A 20,770-nucleotide genomic window follows, 5' to 3' on the forward strand; every position below is an offset into this window, starting at 1 on the left:
TGTGAGAGCTCACTGGGACTGAGTATGAGAGAGACAGGTAAGCACTGGGGGGCTCACAGCGTTTAATGCCAAACTGAATCCCATAGAAAGGAATAGCAAACCGACTTTCCATTTCATTAATGATAGCTTGATGATGGAAGACAACTTTGCAACTTTTGCCAAGGGGTGGTTGTGCTTAATAACTTGTTATATCTCTATAGACTCGAAACAGCTCTTGCACAGTGTTGCAGGCAGCACGGCCTCAAGGTTGTCATTTTAGAAATGTGCACTGTGAATTAATTTATGACAATTTATTACAATTTTGACAATGCACATGCATTTTAGTATGATATAGATCTTATAGTGCTTGAATAGGAAGGGATACAGGATTGAATAAGACTCAGGCAATGGTAAAGTTAATCTTCGATTCATTAGTTGTCATGTCGTAACATATTTCACTTTGTTATATATTTAAATAGGACTTAATGAGTCATACATTTAGAGATAGATGACCGGATGACCACAGGCTCGTTTTAAATATAGACAGGCATTTTTTAAATGTCTTGTGGGCACCACTAGAATCAAATATCGCAGTGTATTTTCTATGTTGGGTCTGGTAATGCATTTGCATTTGAAATGATAGGGTTACGGTTGGAGTATATAATTTACTGATTGTTCAAGTAGCAAAACTTGGACGCTGCTTATCGCACTCTGGATTAAAATTGAGTTGGAAACTAGTTCTCATTCAATGCCGCGACGCTTGTTTTTGAAGACGTGAATTGGACGTAAATGATTACCAAAGGTAAATACGAACCGGGTGCTGCTTTCGTTTCTTCTTTCCGCCAAACCCGTTTGATTGCATATTATCTGAGCGTCGGCAACGGGGAGGTGTTTGCACCGAGCTCGTTATCTGTCGGAAGTCGCTCTTGTGTTCTCACGTCAGTACACAGTGCGTGCATTAGTGCCAAACTGCCGCCCAGTAGCTGGCTTTGATCCACAGCCATGGCTGACGAGGTTAAATTGTAGTATAAACGTCTGACGCCAGGTAGATTGGCTTTGACACAAACAGATCCTGCCATTTGAAGACTCATGTTACGTGTCAAGATTATCTACTGCAAGGTAAAAAGGCAAAAGATCTGTGAAGTTTTATTTTATGTTGTAGCGTGCTTAACAAAATAATTTGTAGCAGAGCTTGTCAGAGCTCACATTTCAGATGGGAGATTGAGCAATTCTCAATATGACTCCAATAATTGAGTGGTGTCTTATGGATGTCATTTTTACAGTTGCACAGTTAAATATTAAATACATAATTTGATCCCCTGGGAACATCCATTCACAGGGAATACAGGAAAAGTTAATTACCAATGGAATGCAGCTTTTTTAACATAAAGGGCTGGGATTGGTGGAGATGCTGTGGGGGGGGGGGGGGGGGGGAGAGAGAGAGAGAGTCAGTGTTCAGTTGGAGAGTGAAGGCCAATCCCGTTCCTGCAGGTGTCTGTAGGATGTCAGTTGTTGATTTGTGGTCAATCTCCTGTAACACACACCATGTTTCCCTCTCTACTAATGTCCATCAATCTCACAGTCCATCAAAATGGCTCCCCCTTCCCTGTGTGATATTTAAAATACGCCCCTGCTACCTGCATGTTGGTTGTGTTGTGAATCCCTGCTTAAAAGCCATCCAGAACATTCTGAATGGACAGCCTGGGAATTTGGGTAGACTGTCCATCATTGGGGGAGGGCAGATATTTCTTAAACTGCATCATTTTCTCAATTTCAGTTTTAAACAGTACCTCGACAGGCCTTGATTCTTTTTCAGTCATCTCCACCACCGTAACCTGTACCTTGACTGGCCTGAGTGTTGCTGGTCACAGTGAGAGGTTTGAGGTGAAGGTTTGTTTTCATATTTTCACTCTGTGCAGCTGGCTTTGAGGTCTAATCCCTGCTGAAAGGGCTCAGATCCTGTTATTCATCCCCAGCTGGAATTCAGTCAGAACCCAAACCCACCCTCACAGTTCGCAGTAATTATACACCATGACAGCCAAACATGCCAATTAAAAAAACTTAGATTGCTATTTTCTCTATGAAGGTTTGTTTTTTTCCTGATTAGTTCAATTATTAGGTTATCCATGGAAATGAATGACTTGGTATAATCTTCGTTTAGCTCATTTAGTGCTTCAGATTCATTCCAGGACAGAGTGAATATTTTTATGCCTGTAGTGGATTGCAGTACTGTGCTGTCCGTAAGTATTTAGACAGTGGTACAATTTCTGTACGCCAGTATATTAGATTTGAAATTAAACGATGAATATCGTTTAAGTGCGGACTGACACCATTCATTTGATGGTATTTGTGTCCATATCGGGTGATCCGTGTAGGATCCCGTTTTATACGTAGTCCACTAATTTTTGGGGATTAAAAGTAATTGGACAGTTGGCTTTTCAGCCGTTTCTGATTAGTCAGGTGCATTCAATCTCCTTCTTAGTGCAGGTATAAGAAAGCTTTCAGCATCTTGTCTTGAGTCTAGGCTTTTGTTTGCCTTTGGCATCTGTTATTGGCATGTCAACATGAGGACCAGAGTTGTGCCAATGACAGTCAGAAGCCATTATGTGGCTGAAAAAAAGACAAAACAGTCAGAGACAAAAGCCAAACAAACAGAGCCAAAGAACATATATTGTACCACTGTCCAAATACTTGCGCACTGCACTGTAGCTGCTGTAGTGGATGTTGAATCTGTTGTTTTCTGTCAGGTGTCACGTGTAGTGGGTTTGACTGAAAGCTGTGCCCAGATTTCTCAGCCTCAGGTGGTTTTCAGTGCAGTTGTGTAAGATTGAGTCACACCCCCTCTCCCTCCCCCCAGGGGAACCAGAGCCTGGTAATCATTCTTTGAGCGGTTCAGTTGAAGAATATGCATGTTTGACCTTATTCGTTAATCTGCTGTTTATTATGTGAAGGCGTTGGTGTATAATTTAAATGAATGCCCCAACATTTTCTGTTAACAAATTGTCGGGCATTTGTACATGGTCAACACGTGTAGCTAACTGGTTGCTTAGTGTGCTGTCTGTGAGGCTTTGCAATGTGAGCCACCCTTGTTATTTGGAAATAATAGTCTAGTGGCTAAGGTGCTTGCCTGGGACCTGGAAGGTTAGTGGTTCGAGCCCCTGCTTAGTCTAATAAACTGTGATTTGCTTTGGATAAAAGTAATGCTATGTAATGTAACCACTTTTAAAGCAGAATCTGTATCGTTTTCCAAACAAGTTGAAAGACATAATGAAGGAAAGATGTGCGTTTTTCCGCACACACTCTCCCGTCCGTGTTCTCTTCTCAACAGCCCTCCCCTCCGCTCGGTTCCGGCGGTTTCCTTCAGGGATTTACGAGCGTGAAAAGGCCGTGAGCGCAACACGCATCCCGTCTGGTCCACACATGTCTGTCACGACCTGCCTCCCCCCCAAAAACACGCTCCAACCAGGAACCAAATGTACCCCCACACACAGACACACAGGCACACGCACACAGGCACACGCACAAAGACACACGCACAAAGACACACGCACAAAGACACACGCACAAAGACACACGCACAAAGACACACGCACAAAGACACACGCACACACAGAGCTCTGTCTGAACCGTGTAACATTCTTCTGTAACAGGAAGCAGACATGTAAGGCTGAGGCTGCAGTGGGTAAATTATATCGTCCAACCAGCAGTGTTTATTTTTAAGATGTGTGATAAAATAAGTTGATATGACTGGAGCTGTATTTAAAGACGTGACGTCTTGGAGCCGACAGTCTGGTGTGTTTTATCTGGGTGCCGACTCGGCCTATATTTGAAGCTGTTAATGCGCTCTTGACCACCTGCCTTGAGTTGAAATCTCTTTGTTTATTGTGGCTTTATTTAAACATATTGATAGGTATGAATATGAACAGATAGATATGAACAGATGTTAATCATATTTCTCGCGTTAAGGGAGGATGGACATGATGACATTGAATGTCATTTTTCCCCTCTCTCCAGGGCTTGCTTTTGTGTCGATTGTATAATGTACACAAGTAGATGGCTGTTTGGAAAGAAAGAGTCCAAGTTTTGGATTCATAACCTCTAAAGAGCATAATACTGTAGATTGATATGCTGATAGTGTTTTACGGTTCATTCATGAGTATCACAGACCTGAAGCAATAATCTTCATAGTTGTTCTCTTCTCTGATTGCACGGTGTGGAGAGGGCTCTGCCCTTTGATTCGCCAGGTCGCTTCCCAGGCCCCTGTCCCAAATACAGGCCCTTATCCAGTAACCGATCAGGATGGGGCAACCACCACCCTTTCATTGTCCGGGGTCAAAGGTCCCACCCTCGGTATGCCACTGTCGTGTTTCAGGAGGTGTAGTTCATGTGCTGTAAAGGTGTGTGTTGCGGTTGTAAAGCGGTTTGGAAATCCAGGCAGGAAATGAAAGTGTTTGCGGAAATGGGAAGTCTCAAATCTCATCGCAGGAAAATCACTTAGTCTAGAAGCAGCGGTCGGATTTGGTGTAAGGAAGATGGCAGCCAGAAGGAACTTCCCCGCCGTTTTGGAAAGGCTATGCTACGAACTGTAAATGCATGTACATGGCGATTGCTCATATTGTCTCTTCTTTTTCCATTATCATCGGTGTCTGTGTCTTGTCTGTCTGTCTACAGGTGTGCGTGTGTGTTGTATGTTGATAGACGTGTGATAGATGCAGATTTGTGTAACGGTGTGTTTTCTGTCTTGATTTTCAGGTTGCATGGTAACCTGGACTTGGTGCATGGCATTTGCATGACTGCGCTAAATCTGAGTGTGGAACTGACTGCCATCAGCCGCACCCATGGCGCAAACAACGCACGTTAACGGCAACACCTCAGGTAACTGCGTCTGACCTTTAACAGCGGCTTTCAAATGTGCCTGGTGCGTTAAGGGATATCGACAAATCTCATTCATATAGCATCTGGGAGAAGTAGTGCTGAGCTAGGATCAGTTTTGCCTTGTACCTCATGATAAGTCAGATTTGTCTATCAACAGGGTTCACCTGATCCAGGGTCGGTTTTGCCTTGTGCCTCATAATAGGTAAGAGTAGGCTATGGACAGGGCACACCTGATCTTGTGTCAGCAGTCATACTCTGAGATGATGTATGAATATGAGCCCTGTGACTGTATTATAAAAAGTATCAGCGGCCATCATTGCAGTTCAGCATTATTGTGTTGAGTTGCCATAGTGACCTCTCTTTCCTCTTTTCATAATTCCATTCGCGCGGGACTTTCGCTAGTGGGGGTGAAAGGTGGTGATGATTCCAGGGCCTCACAGACATTCCAGTAGGATTAACAAAGAGGGGGCTCAGAGCCATGTTCTTTCAGGGGGCCCCGAATTCCTGGCTACGCCCCTGCGACGTACTGTAAGTCACAGGTCGTGTTACATGGTGAGAACCCCCCCGCCAGGACTGTCGCGTGTGGAGAAGGTTCCGGAAGAGTCGCAGATGGCCCTGCCCTCTGTCGTTTAGTCCACCGCAGTGGAAACCCCGCTACCGCTGGTTTGCATGTGCGCTGGAACGGAAATGTAAGGCTGAGGCGCCGCAGTGGACTTTTCCGCCCGTAACCCCCGGCTCCTGAATACGCCTCTAATTGGAGCTGCTGGGAACAAAGGGTTTCTCGTCATGCCAGAAACGAACAAACCGTCAACAAGTCCGCCAGCACCCTTATCAAGATCAAGGGGCAGGTGTCAGAACTAGAGCCTCTTTCTGGCTTGTTCTATAGCTTAGATGTTCAGTAGATCTGGTAGTGCTTCACATTTCTATTAATGTTAGTTTACTATAGATGATTTTTGTGTGTAAAGAGGATGACATCTTGAGCCCTCTGACCATCATAATGTTTATTAATTACGGTCATCAAGTTGCCAAAGTAATTGCTAGTTTCCACGTCTTGTGGGATGTTCTTGTGTAGTTTGTCGACTCCCATCCTGGACAGCCTCAGGTCAGCAAGACTTCCTTCTCTCTTTAAACCACTAATTAATGTTATCAGCATCAGAAAATGAGTGCCTATTAACTAAATAAGTGGAGGAAATACTTATTGAAATAGCATTTGGAGTTGGAAGGCTCTTGGGGTTTTTTCTGTGTTCTTTTTTGTTTAGTTTTTTCCAATATTCAAAATCGGTGTTCTCGAACTGTTCTAACATTGCTTTCAATTGTCAGTAGTGTCAATTATCATTCTATTTGCATATTTGTGGTCTTGCACCTTGAAGGGTTAATGAATGTGTGAATGACAATTACGTGTTCCAGTGGTTTAGTCTTTTTAAATGTATGCCATGTCATGTGCTGCTGTAGCTGTACTTACACTCATTTACCTGTTTGTTTATGAGGAGACCTTATTCAGGGTAACACACAGTGCTTAAGAGGAGATTTTGAATATATAGGGTACAAGCTGGGAAGCATATTTAGGACTCGAGTAGTAGCCTATATTTAAAGTATTTTTAATAGTCTGTAAAGTTTTGGGTTAAAGGCTTATCGGACATTTGCTTGTCTCGCTATGAACTCCAAAGAGACTTCAGTGCTTTCAGATCTTCGGTGGCATGCAAGTGTGAGTTCATTGGGAGCCAGTCAGGTGAACTTTAAACGGCTCTTAAACGTACCAGCAGGGTGAGAGTGCTCTCTGTGCAGTGGGTTGGAAACAGACTGCTCTGCAGACCTAGCTCTGGGAGTTTAGCCCTAAGCTTTTTTCATGATTGTCAGATAACCACGCTGAACATTTGGGTTGTTCGAAGCAGGTTCAGTGGTTTCAACAGTACCTTCTCTTTTGTACTAAATGCATGTATGGTTATTGTAATGAATCTTTGCTTGTATCACTAAGTTATATACCATGTTCACCCAAGCTACACAAATGCATGTACCTACTCAAATGGAAACACTGAAGTGAAATTTAGCAGATCGGCCTGCTTAAATCAGATTTGTCAGGTCAAGCTTTGCATTCAGCTGAATTTTGTGCTGAATTATTTTTTCTACTCTATCCTCTTTTTCTTATGCTTTTAATGAGAGATATTAACTTTCTGTTAATGGTCCCAAAATCTTAGTGTCAAAAATGATTGAAATGTACTGCTTTATGTGTACTTGGCATTGTTTGGTGAGTGAAGCTTTTGTTTCTTCTTGATTTTCAGTTCATTGTAAGTCTTGAGTGTAGTCATTGAGACTTGCATTACTTACTTGTTTTTGACATATTATAGTATAGACCTAATTTAACTTGATGTACCCAATAGATCACAAAGTGATTAATGCCAAAGTTCATTCTACATACTACATACTTCATACTTTATTAATGTGCAGGGTACATGCATACCTTGTTAATGTGCAGGGTACATACATACTTTATTAATGTGCAGGGTACATACGTACTTTATTAAAGTTCAGGGTACAAACGCATTTTGTTTTTAGCCAAAAAACCTCCTGGGCTTGAGAAGAGCTTCGAGCTCCAAATTCCTTTCCAGGTACAGAACAGTGGAACCAGACTGTGTGCATGTGCGTCTGTGAGAGATTTTCACAGCGCAGTATGAAATATTCCCTGTCAAACCTCGCTGATATGTGCACACAGACCCTATGGGTTCACACATTCCTGTTTTTGCTCTGTAAAAGCACACGTGTGGGAGAAAAGCTGGGGTCCTCTGTGTGCCCTATACATAGTGTGCCCTATACATAGTGTGCCCTATAGATAGTGTGCCCTATAGATAGTGTGCCCTATATATAGTGTGCCCTATACATAGTGTGCCCTATACATATTGCCCTATACATAGTGGGCCCTGTTCATAAAGTATGGCTAATACATAGTGTGCCCTATCCATAGTGTGCCCTATCCATAGTGTGCCCTATACATAATGTGCCCTATACATAATGTGCCCTATACATAGTGTGCCCTATACATAGTGTGCTTGGTACATATTGCCCTATACATAGTGTGCCCTATACCTAGTGGGCCCTGTTCATAAAGTATGGCTAATACATAGTGTGCCCATTGTGGGGGTGAGTGGTTTGAAGTCGTGGTCCTTGCTCCCTCAGTGTAATTTGGGTCGGCCCAGGGGGGGAGGAGGTTTGAGGTTTTAGCCCGTTGTTGGCACAGTGGCGTAATCCCCTTAGCTTGCCAGGCGGAGCAGGGACTCTTTGTCCCGGACACAGGGCTGGGTGTACCTGCTTTCCTTTCCTCACAGCTGAGCCCTCTGTTTCTGAGCCCGGCTCGTCCTTTCTGTGCCAGGAGCGAGACCCTGCAGTGGCTGTTTTCTGTGATGTTAGTTACTCTGTTTCTGAGCCCCGGTCCATCCTTTCTGTGTCCGGAGTGAGAGACCCTGCAGTGGCTAGCAGAGTTTAGGCTGATGTTATTCCCTCTGTTTTTGACTGACGTAGACTGCAGGAGATCTTTCATGTTCTGACATGGACTTGTCAGACCTTTATAGACAATTCCCACACTTACCCAGAACAAGAAACCAAAAAAAAAGAAGGATTAGATTGCATCACTGTCTTCCATTTATCTTTGATTCTACCTTCTTGGCACAAAAGCAAAAGCCTGAGGCATTAGCAAATCAAGCATTTAGCATTTAGCACTTGGCAAGTAGCTTTGTACCCAAATATATTTCTAGTATAAAAAGGCATTCCAGACCTTTGCACTCGTTAAGTTGGCCGGTCTGTCCCAATGAGTCAAGCATAAATACAGTAGAGAACGCCAGGGTAAACAGTTACCCAACAAAGTTGTCTTTTGTGACTGGCTTTAAAGCAGATCATTGACCTTTCCCCACTATGTCCTGCTGCCCGAGACGGAGGAAGAGAGAGGGGGTTGGTGGGAATGAGAGAATGAGAATTGAGTGAGAATTAGAATTGAGTGAGTGAGAGAATATAAGAGTGAGAGAATGAGAGGGAGAATAAGAGGGTGAGAATGAGAGGGAGAATAAGGGAGTGAGAGAGAGATAATGAGAGAGAGATAATGAGAGAGAGACAGAGAGAGCGAGAGAGCAGTTTCTCTAGTGGGTGAGGAATCTTTGTCCTGTCCAGGCTGTTTGCAGTCCCTGGTGATTCCATGCTGTGGCCTTCCCTCCTGCCCTAAAATACACCTCAGTCAGGGGGAAGGAGGAATGAGTCATCCAGAGCGTGGAGAGAGGGGGAACGGTGTTAGGTTAGGGGCTGGCAGGAAGAGAGGAACAAACTAACTTTCTTTTACTCTGAAATGTAAGAATTTAGACAATCAATGTCTGTAGTTCAGGCAGCAGATGAGTGAGTGGTTTCATTCAATGAAGTGGTAATGCTGTATATGACTTCTTTGGGTTTTTTACATTACATAACTGGAAGTGGTAAACGTGATGTTTTTAGGTGACTGTTTGGAGAGGCGTTTGCGTGTTCGTGTCCTGCGCTTGCGGTGTGGTCACACCACCGTGTTTTTGCTGGCCGGGGTCAGCGCGGCTCTGTAAGTAGGTTGGCATTTATTTATTGGCTCTGTTTGTTCCTCTCCCTCTCTTCCTCCCTCCGCCTCTCCCTCTCTCTCTTTGTGGAAGGGGTTTTAAACTGCGCTGCTTTGTCACGCTCCTGCGTTCCAGGGTGTTTAATGGAGAGGGATCTGGGGTCGGAGCGGCGGAATGACGTCGTAGGGTAATGGAGTAATTAAAGACCGGCTGGCTTCGGCAGGCTCGGACAGGAAATGCCATCGCAGTGTGAGAGCCCCTTCTCCCCCCTCCCCCCCTCCCCCCGGTCACTGGGGGGCTGTCGCTAGGCACAGAAGAGTACGGTGTCTGGGACCTGGTCTCTTAGGCCCAGAACTGCCCCACTTCCTGATTGTACATTCCCCCTCTTCCATTCAATTTATTGGTATAGCGTTTTTTACAGAAGACTGTCACAAAGACACTTTACAGAGTAACAGAAAAGCTAATAAATGGATAAATAAATAGGCTAAATAATAATAATAATAACAACAACAACAACAACAACAAAAATATGTTTGTTATTGTACATTATTATTTTTGATACAAATACTTTTCTGCTTTTGACTGAGCTTGTCTGGTGCATTGGACCAAAATAAATGATCCCAAAAGTGTAAACCCTGTCCATCTGCTCCTCTTTGCCAGCTAAAATGAACCTGGCAAGATCCCTGGAGCACAGAAAAGTATTTGGCGGATTTGAACAAATACAGTTTGAACCCAGGTCTGATGCAAAGCTGCTCTGTGAGCAGGAAATCGCCACAAAACAAAATTTCTGCCAAGTTTTTGTGAGGATTTTTTGTGTTTTAATCTGTTCAACTTCATACCTGTTTTAATGTTTCGGCCATTACATTTAAAATGTGGTTTGCATTTATGGAGAAAAGTAAAAGGGGAAAAGCCTGCTCTAATCGAAGTTCTCTGTGCAGTTCTCTTCTTAATCCTCCGTTCCCTCACACTGTTGTTCAGTTAGGCTGAACATCTAATTACATCAGTGCGCCTCGTGGCTAAAAAGGGGGAAGTATGCTCAGTGCAACAGCACATAACTATTCTGTGTCCACACCACCTGTCGTGGTCCTCCACACTGTACAGCTTTATTTTAGAACGTGTCATGAGCAGTTGGAGAAGATGCATTGTTTTAAATAGGACTACTGTCAGACCAGCTGATAATGTGTGGAGCCCTTTCAGATATTACACAACTCCACAGCCATGAAAGAGCCATGTTGTCTTCCATAGGTAAACAAATCAAACCTTTACAATCAGTCTCCGACAGGTGCATTGACCCGTTACATCATGAGATACTTTTGTAGATAGCGTTGAGTATACACCGAAGATAAAATACAGGCTGAAAATGGAAATGGCCATTGCTGGTCTCTTGCTGTTTTCTAATGATGTTATTTCATATCAGTGCTTTGAATTTTTTTACATTTGTTTTTTTTGCCTGTATTGGTGATCTGCGTAGCTTAATCTGATAATGTTAGTCTTTCGTCTTGAGCAAGTTTAGAGGCAAAACTACTCCGTTCAGTTCAGTAATCAACAATCAAACCATGCATTTATGTTGTTTGTGTCTGCTTTGAAAATACATTTAAATGTGGTTTAAGGTTATATAAAACATGTGGTTGGTGTTTTTGTGTGTGTATATGCTTGCGTGTGTGTGAATATGTGCATCTCGGGGTATTTTTGGAATGTGTGCCCGGTCTGACCCATAGACCCACAGACCACAGTCTTGTTGATGGTACAAGGTAGATATTTATGTGACATTTTTGTATTTTTCATGCTGTCTGTTTCTTCAACACTTCAGTTCGACTGTGACCCTTAGCAAAAAAAAATGAAAGGTAGCCTAAACCAATGCAGTGAGTTAGTCATTCTCTGTCATTATCTTTTTCTCTTGTGATTTTTTGCAAGGCCAAATGTGCATGTCTGTTTTTATTATCACTGTAAATATGTGCCAGATTGCTTCATCCAGGGTGAGTTTGAACTATATCAGAGATGGAATAATTGTGCAATATCACCACGAGGCCTATTGAACATTCTCCAAACCGTGTTATGTTTATGGAAAGTGGATTAGGAAAACTTGTGTCATAGCAAACGACTACCACTGTCCTGTTTGACAGAGGGACTGAGAAGGGTGGTGATGTTTTGGGTGGTGGTGTTTGTGCATTAAAGCTTTTAAACCAACCGTTGAATGGGTCATTAGGACACCAGCATTATTCTGGCAGCCTCAGCATATGTGGGTAGAAGCCACACTTGACGGGATGCTAGGAGACAGAGTGAGGAGTGTGTTGCAGCCGATGACAGCATCTAGCTGACTTTAATAAACGTTTGCGGCTCCGATCTGGTCGTGTCTGCCGCAAGGTGTTTCGGGACATTCAAGCACTTTCAGTCGGTCAAAATGGAGAACACCACACATCTGTGTATAATTCTGAGAGCTGTCTGGGTGCGTGGTGCGCTGGTTAAGACCAGCGGATGAAGGCGGTGTAATTCTGGGAGCTGTCTGGGTGCGTGGTGCGCTGGTTAAGACCAGCGGATGAAGGCGGTGTAATTCTGGGAGCTGTCTGGGTGCGTGGTGCGCTGGTTAAGACCAGCGGATGAAGGCGGTGTAATTCTGGGAGCTGTCTGGGTGCGTGGTGTGCAGATGAAGGGAGTATAATTCTGGGAGCTGTCTGGGTGCGTGGTGCGCTGGTTAAGACCAGCGGATGAAGGCGGTGTAATTCTGGGAGCTGTCTGGGTGCGTAGTGTGCAGATGAAGAGAGTATAATTCTGGGAGCTGTCTGGGTGCGTGGTACGTTGGTTAAGACCAGCGGATGAAGTTGTCTGCTCCGTCGTTCTTGCGATGTTTGCGGGTGCCGAAATGAGAAGCTATTCCGAATGGAATGCCTGGAGCTAGGGTGTCTGCGGAATTCTATTTTGGGCCGTTTACACGAGCCCGCCATTTTATGAGTTGTGACAGCACTGTCACTTTACAAGAGCAGTGAGTGACTCCCGACCCACAAACACACACCCCTTTGTAAACAAGCCTGCTCTGCAAGCTTTATGGGTGAAAGGGAAAGATTCTGTTGCTGTTTAGGACAGACTGTCGTGGAATTCATCTTTAGGGACCTTCCCTTAACTGCAGAAGGATACTGTGTGCTAATGTCTGCTAATATCACCTCATACCATAGATGCTTCTTACCATAACCATAACACAATAAACTTGTATTACCCTCATTGTGAAAATTCGACTTTTGGCTCCTTTTAAGTAGGTTTCCTCATTAACATGTTTCAAAGGTTTTTGTAAAAAGGAGAAATGCAAAAAAAAACCCCCCAAAAAAACCTACACACAAAAGTATATTATGTCCTGACACCAACTAATTTGCCATATACTATCAATGGAAGCCATGCCTGGATTTTACAGTTCAGGCCACAATGTAATTAAGAGATTCTTAATGCTCTTAATGTTACACTGTAGGACTCAGGATGAACCCAAGCTGGTGTGTGCTATAATCATGTCACCCAGTGGCTTAAAGCCATTTTGCTAATGAAATAGTTTTTACTCTTACTGCTGACACACAAGCCATCTGCTCTGGTCTTATCTTTTTTATTCTGTGGGAAGAGTCAAATAGCATTTCCTAAGCGCGACTGGTTGTGTCTGGTTCTGTTCATTTGCTTACCCAGTATTGGTTTTTTTGACCAATCATATCTTGAGCAAACAGCTAATGTTGTATCTCTCTTGACTTAGTCCAGATGGCATTCTTTGTTCTGTGGCCAGAAGCACATGTTGAACCAGCTTTAGCAGGAGCAATTAACATTTATGAAAAATGGCAAATCGTCATGGAAGCGTGGTGTCTGGAGAATTAACTTTGAGCTTTTCATTGTGAAGGAAGGTGTTTTTGTTTGCTTTTTTTAATTGTAGTAAGGTCTATTTATGTAACATTTCTAGACTATAAGTGCAGTATATAGAGAGACGGGAGTGTATTTTTAACTTTTCTTTCTTATCAGGAAAGTGTAGTAAAATGTCTACAGATACACATTTAAATAACAGTTTACCTATTCATTAAGTGGAACAAATGACTAGTTGATCCAGCTGTCCCAGTGTGAAGGCATAACGGCGGTATTGAAGCCGTGGTAATGTCAGATTGGTATAGTAGAAGTACGTACAGTAGACCTCATTCATCGTTTGTTGCAGCGTAGTGGTCGTGAATGTATGACCCCCCCGGTTGGCATGGACTGAGGTAGCAGTTCAGCTGTTGGCGGGTTCTGTGCCTGGTACCGCTGTTGGCAGTCTCGTGGGGGATGACATCGCTGGTGGGGGCTCCTTACAGGACACCACGCAAGGCGACATCCCTAACGAGCGTTTGTTTATTGTCATCAGGCAGCAGTCTGCGGGTGCAGCAATGCCTCAGGTTTCAGTCAGGAGAGTGGAAATTCAACGGCTCACTTTCTTTATTTAGTTTGACTTTATTTAGCCTCCTGGTGTGGCAAATGTATAGATATTGTTTGCCTGAGTTTCTGTTTTGTCTTGCAAGTTGCAGTGCAAATAATTCATGCTATAAATATTTTTTTTATGTGTAGTTTACCATGTGTGAGCACTGTAGGCTGTTTCTGTCCAAAATGTTTTAGGTTTTGAGTTTAAGTAAAAAAATAAAAAAATAAAAAAGTACTTTGAGGGTAACCACTTGAAGAGAAATTCAAACCAGACACTTTAAGAATGTACTTTTTTTCTACATCTTCAGAGAGTGAGAGAGAGAAAGGGGTACCTGCAAATATGAGAAGAAAGTTCTGATTGTTGTGAAATAGGTCTGGCCATTTGATTGGAGGAGGCAGCCAGCCTATGGCGTGCTTGCCCTGTGTCTGGCTAAGTTTACACCAATAGTGGAATTTTTCCCCTTATGGACCGAGAAACGAGAAGTCTCACGCACAGAAGAGTGTACGAGCCTGCAGCCTGAAAAAAACCTCACGCGCTGCCGAAGAGAAGGGGAGACTGAGAGGACGAGAGGGAGGGAGGGAGAGAGAGGGGGAGAGAGAGAGTGTAATAGAGGAAGACAGACCGAGGTAAGTGAGGACTGAACAGTGTGCAGGGAGCAAAGCTGAATACAAAGTCGGGCTCTTAAATTTTATGTGTTGTGCTGAGTGAATGTAGAGACCAACTGAAAGTTTTGCCACGGTTTAAAACGGACTGGAGGAGGGGTTTGAGCCTTCGGGTTTCATTCCAGAAGGTTCCAGGCATACTAAGAATGTGTGCTTTCTGTTGGAGGACTCGGTCTGAATGTATGGTTTTCTAGTGGACTGGTAAGTGTGTGGGGCTCATGCAGAGAAGGGCTATTCTGAGGCACGGCAGGCGCTCTCTGTTTTATGTGAGGAATTTGGACCACTTTGGCAGTTCCCTCTGTGTAGTGTTTTTTGAAGTTTCAGAAATCTTTATGCGTCTCTTATTCTCCTTCTTAAAAAGAGTGCTAAAGGGCTTGTTTTCCTGTAATGTCTGTCAGCAAACTCTTATTTACATAGTGTTTCTGAAGAGGAAAATATTTACTCAGTGTGGTCGCTTCTCTTCCCCCTCAAACTCGCTAGAGCTTGTAGGAGAGTTTGAGATTGGATATTTTCTCTTTGGCATTTGTTTCTGGCTAAAAATGATCAATTAAATGCTACTCAATTAGAATATGTAATATTGCATTTTGGTGTCAGCATGTTCTTTGAGGGATATTTTGAATCATGGGATTGTTCTTTTTGGGAATTTAAGAAACGGAAGCTACTCCTCCTTCACTTTTCTGCCAATGTGATTTTTATATTAACTGCTATTTTCTGCACTAGATCTTTAGCGCGGGCATGGGAAAGTATGCAAAACTCCCTGCTCCTGTTTGTACTTGTCCCAGCAGATTAGTCAGAGCTGTCACCAAAAACATGACATATTTTTTCTGCCAGTAGTGGGTTTTTTTTTTCTTCTTCTTTAGATTAGAAGGATGGGACCAGTATCATTACAATAAACGTTGATCGTTAATAAAGAATGTTTCAATACAGTTCAAAATCTACTGTATAGCTATCGTGAATTATTTGTTTGGTAAATATTTTTCCTGACAATAGAAGAATGGCATGCCTGCTCTTGAGGAAAAATAAATAAAATGCTTCCTTCAAAAATCATTTTACAAAGTTTAATACTGGTTGATATTATAAACTCTTTGGGCCAGTTTCACAGACAAATTAAGACAAACAGATTAGGTCCTGGACACAATTGAGTTTGGTACGAAGGATCTCAAATTTAAATTTGGTCTACGACTGTGTCTGTGAAACTCGGCCATTATGCTGCTTTTATTGGGTCTTATTTTTGCTGTATAAAGTTGAAGCCTCTCCCAAGTTAGTAAACCTGAGTGCCTTGCAAGATAAATGTAATAAAGGGGTTTGAACGATATTGATATCCTAAAATGTATTTATTCTTCCGACAGAAAGAGGAGAGCGAGGTGCGAGTGCAGAAGATGACCCCGGGGCCCCCTACTACCTGGAGACCCCGTACGGCTTCCAGCTAGACCTGGACTTCCTGAAGTACGTGGACGACATCGAGCGGGGCAACACCATCAGGAAGCTGAACATCCAGCGGAAGCCCAGGGTGGCGAGGGCCGAGGCGGCGGCGCGGAGCGCCTGGGCCTCCACCGACTCCCTGTCCTCTTCCAACAGCGAGGAGAGCAAGCAATCCCCACTGTTCTACCCCGCCCGGAGCCAGAGCCAGCGCAACCCCGCCCAGGCCCGCCCCCCGCCCGTCCATGAGCCCCCCCTGCCCTTCGTGAGCGTCCCAGAGGGCAAGCTCCTCCCGCCCCCCTCCCCCAGAGTGCCCCGACACAACCTCCAGGTGGAGAAGACTCTGATGGAGACTCGGTGGAGGCTCGAGCAGGAGCGACTGCTCCTGCACCCCCCTGCTAGTGAGCCCCCGCCCCGTAGGCGGCTGGCCAGTTTCGGGGGGATGGGGTCCAGCAGCTCCCTGTCCTCCTTCACGGGCTCCAGCGGGCCGAACCAGATCTCCCCGAACTCCCACCCACTCCTCCTCAACGGACACCTTCCCAACGGGGACTACAACCCGTACTTCACCTCCTCCATGGGCAGCTCCATCCGCCATAGCCCCCTGAGCTCCGGGATGGCCACCCCCGTCACCAACGTCAGCCCCCTGCACCTGCAGCACATCCGGGACCAGATGGTGGTGGCCCTCAAGCGGCTGAAGGAGCTGGAGGAGCAGGTGAAGGCCATCCCCATCCTGCAGGTCAAGATCTCCGTCCTGCAGGAGGAGAAGAGGCAGATGGTGGCCCAGATGAAGAACCCCAAGCTCTCCAACCAGAACCAGGCGGGCGGCGGAGTTTTCCGGAAGCGCTCGTACAGCGCCGGGAATGCCGAGCACCTGGAGGAGCTCTCGCAGATCCGGAAGGGCCTGGAGCTGCACATCGACTCAGAAGAGGAGCCAGAGAACGCGGAGCAGTGCTCCCGGAGGCTGGAGGAGTTCCGGCAGCTGACGGAGGAGATGCAGGCCCTGGAGAGGAAGATCCAGGACGGCGGCGATGAGACGCCGCTACGAGGCCTGGCCCAGAAGCCGGAGCGGAAGCCGAGGCGCTGGGACGGGGGCCACAAGTCCATCGCTGTGGGCACAGACGAGAACATGAACGACGTGGTCATCTACCGGAAGTCGTCCGGGCGGGGCGGCAGGGACGCGGCGGTCCAGACGGAGAGGGGGGACACCCGGAACGCGGCGGTGGGTGTGACCGAAGCCATGTTGGGTGTCGTCTCTGAGAGCGAGGCGGAGATTGAGATGCAGCACCAGACCATCGAGTCCCTGAAGGACAAGATCTACAGGCTGGAGGTGCAGCTGAAGGAGACCACGCACCAGGTGGAGATGGGCAAGCTGAAGCTGGAGCTCCAGGCGGCGGGATCGCGGAAGAAGGTCGACAAAGCCTCCATGGCCCGGCCGGACACGTACAGCACGGCCGTGGAAGCCAAGGTTCAGACGCAGAGCCAAGGGGTTGGGAGTCACACGGACGTTAGGGACTCCTCCACTGAGGGTATCCTTCAGACTCTTGCGGTGGCCGTATCGTGTCAGCCCGAACTGAGGCACGTTGCTGTGGGTCCAGAGGTTCTTATGGATCGCTGGGTTGTACGAGAAAAAACAGAGACCCTAGATAAGTGTGTTGGCAGCCATGTTGTCATGTGTAATCAGAGTGTAGGAGGGGAGATAAGTGTTTGCGAAATAGGAGTCAATACGGAGGACACTGTGGACAGTAAAGGCCTTTGCAGAACAGAGCAGGTCAAGGAATGCAGGTCGATCGGATGTGGGGATTGTTCAGTGGATGTGACCGTTTGTCCTGTAAAGGAGCTGGCTTCTTTGGGCACGGTTACTGACCAGGTCAGCCGAGCAGACTTGGGAGTCATGGCGACCCCTCAGACAACGTCCCAGCTCACGAACACCGCAACGGACGCTGCAAGCAAGTTCACCAACACGGACAGGACAGTTTCCATGGACACCGGCACCAACACCGTCCTCAGCACAAGGGAAAAGCACACCAGCACGGCTCTGACTGAAACCAGGACGGTTGCCGTGGGAGATGGACGCGTGAAGGATGTTAACTCCGCTCCCAAAACACGTTCGGTTGCGGTCGGGACCTCTGCTCCAGGGGAAGTGCCCCAGGACCGGCCATCCGTGGCAAAGACCAAAGAGATCGGTGTCGGGCTGACCGACGTGAGGGAGAACTTTCTGGTGGGCCAGAAAACTAGAACCATTGCGTGTGGGCCCTCGCACCTGACCGACTCTGCCCACATGAAGAACGTCTGGGCTGGGGAGGGAATGGTTTCAGGGGTGGCCAAACTCCAGCAGCAGCCGGCAACAACGACGATGATGCCGGGCGGACTGGACCACTACATCGAGCGCGTGCAGAAGCTCCTGCAGGAACAGCAGGCCCTCTTGGCGGAGAACTACAGCGAGCTCGCCGATGCCTTCGGACAGCCCCAGTCTCAGATCGGCTCCATCAACAGCCAGCTGGTCCACACGCTGTCCTCCATTAACTCTGTGGTGAAGTACGCCAGCGCTGAGGAGCTACGCAGCATCGACATCCCCCAGCTGGGGCCAGAGTCTACTAGTGCCAACAAAGGTATGATGGGTGTTGGTCTACAGTAGTAGCCATTTTAGTACTGCTCTCAATCGATCATTATCCTTGTGATTATAATTTTGTGTTTGCATTTTGTGTGGCATTGTGGGGTTTTCTGGAAGGACAGTTCAGTAGTTTGTTGTAAGTAAACCCTAGGGGATGTTTCTGGTTGGACAACCAAACACGCACAAAGTCAAAAGCCCTTACAAGGGCACCAAGTCAGGCGTTTTACCTGGACATTCCGTTCTTTTTTTTTTTTTTTGCTCTATTCATTTTTGGTCCAAAAATGGTGCAAAAACACAGATGGTGCTATGGTAAAGCTGCGTGTGAACACAGACAGGCCAGCCCTTACTCTGAGCACTATAATAAACAGCAGCGATGACAAATCTTGCATCACCCCCTAAAATAACTTTTTGACATTTTTTCCATTTTGCCCATGGCATTTGTGGTTAGGAACTACATTTTTGTGAATTACTCATGGTGGTTTGTGTTGTGTTGAGGTCCCCAATTAGTTCATTTTAGCAGTTTGTACATGTTTGTAGGTCCAATCACACAAGAAAACAATGATAAGAGATGCTTGTTTCTCATTTTACAATCTTACGGAACATGATAACAGTGCACTCTGATGTAATTTCGCAATCAATTTCAGTGGTTTGTTCACACCTTCAGGCCTGTTGCTGGGTGATTGCAAAAACAAAAAAGGTGCTGGAATTATGAAGGTGTACATGTAAGCAGAAACCTCCTTTAACACAGTGTATCATAACAAACAGCCGGAATGATAAATACCTTAACGCCAGATACGGTGTCTACTAAATAACTGCAAAATGGGTTTAACCAAAATACAAGTCCCCTATCCCACTGCATATTTTGTTGTTGTTCATGTTCTTTCCTTGGCCAAGCAAGCTTATGTTTTTGTTAATATGTACTCCCAAGCCAGTCTGCTTGTCTTAGTAATTACACATTGCGGTGTTTCAGGCCTTACAAAATGCAGTTGCACTCTCCAGCATTTTTCTCTTAGGTTAAACAAGCAGTGGAGTCCATGCATAGAAGGCAAAAAAACAGTTGTTCGTATAAATAACTGTCCTCCTGAAAACATTAATTTTTGGGGGTTTTTTTCTCCATGGTTAGTCCAGAAAATGGCCTAGATCCAAATATGCGTTTTCACCCTGTGGACCCTGTACCCTCTTGTGCTTTCTGGGAGCAGTAACTCGGACTAAATGATCCGCTGTTGTTCTCCTGTTAAACGTCTGCTGATGCCGACTCATAGTTGTTATGTAATGACCTCCACCACGTGTCTTAGTAGTGAACCGGAGTTCACTTGCACTATTTAACAAGTAAAATCTACAGTGTATTAGAAATAGCCATTGGGAATATTTCAACTACATTTAATTGGTGCAATGTTTAATTTAAGCAGTGATGATGGTTTACATTCTAATTGCTACAGTTTGGTGTGAAAGTCCAAGAGAAATATATGCATCATAAAATAGTAGTTCAAGTTTAGTGAAGATCATTGTTCAGTCGATAATCTTTGAGACATAGGTAAACATTGCTGTCGTATGTGATTGTCAGGTAGCAGAGTGTGCTCAGTAATAAAAATTCCTCTACTGTTCAACCCCATGTTGATGGGGCTAGGTGTATCTGCATTTTTGTGTTTTTTCACATAATGTTGAACTTCCTGTCCCTTGTCATGTATTTCCTGTTTACCTGGTTTCTCAGGAAAGGATACTGATAGTTTGGTCCATAAATCTAATGGCTATTACAATATTTTTCACTCATGTTGTTTCATAGCAGATGTTTTAATGTTGTATTTCCCTGAATCTTGTATGAAAGACAGCTTTATAGTTTGAACAGTTACCAAAGTGTCATCTGTGACAAAAAAATCTGACTTTATTTTGGTGGATGAAGACAGCCCACCGTGTTTGAACTGCGGACAAAGACCCTATATTTGTTCTGATACCCAGATGCTCAGCGCATATATCAGATTCCACGTGCAGGTGTTTATTTGAGCCTTTTGCCAGGGTTGAGCCTTGCCAGACGAGAGGCTTAAAGATGCCTTTTAAGAACAAGATCAGAGAGCTCAACAGATCACTAGTTTGCCATTTTGTCTGTCTTTTTCTTTTTGGCTCATGTATTTATGACTCACAGAAATATGCTTTTAGCAGGAACGTCTGTTTCATCTGTAAATAAATCTTCCCCAGACTGTGAATGTAGCTGGGTGCAGGAAAGCTTCTGACACTGAATGCAGGATGCTTCTGA

The 20,770-nt window shown here is 45.1% G+C and overlaps 1 protein-coding gene across 4 annotated transcripts in view; it reads left to right on the forward strand.

Moving 5' to 3' along the window:
• Positions 1–20,770, forward strand: part of kank1a (KN motif and ankyrin repeat domains 1a) — a 58,732-nt gene that overhangs the window by 27,514 nt on the left and 10,448 nt on the right. For all 4 annotated transcript variants that reach the window (XM_061259595.1, XM_061259594.1, XM_061259593.1 and 1 more), the window contains 2 exons: positions 4,732–4,854; positions 15,839–18,517. In XM_061259595.1, the coding sequence (XP_061115579.1) occupies positions 4,818–4,854; positions 15,839–18,517 (2,716 nt within the window). In that variant the 5' untranslated portion in view covers positions 4,732–4,817. The remainder of the gene's footprint in view (positions 1–4,731; positions 4,855–15,838; positions 18,518–20,770) is intronic.

The sequence above is a fragment of the Conger conger genome, chromosome 11, assembly GCF_963514075.1.
Source record: "Conger conger chromosome 11, fConCon1.1, whole genome shotgun sequence".
Lineage (NCBI taxonomy): Eukaryota > Metazoa > Chordata > Actinopteri > Anguilliformes > Congridae > Conger > Conger conger.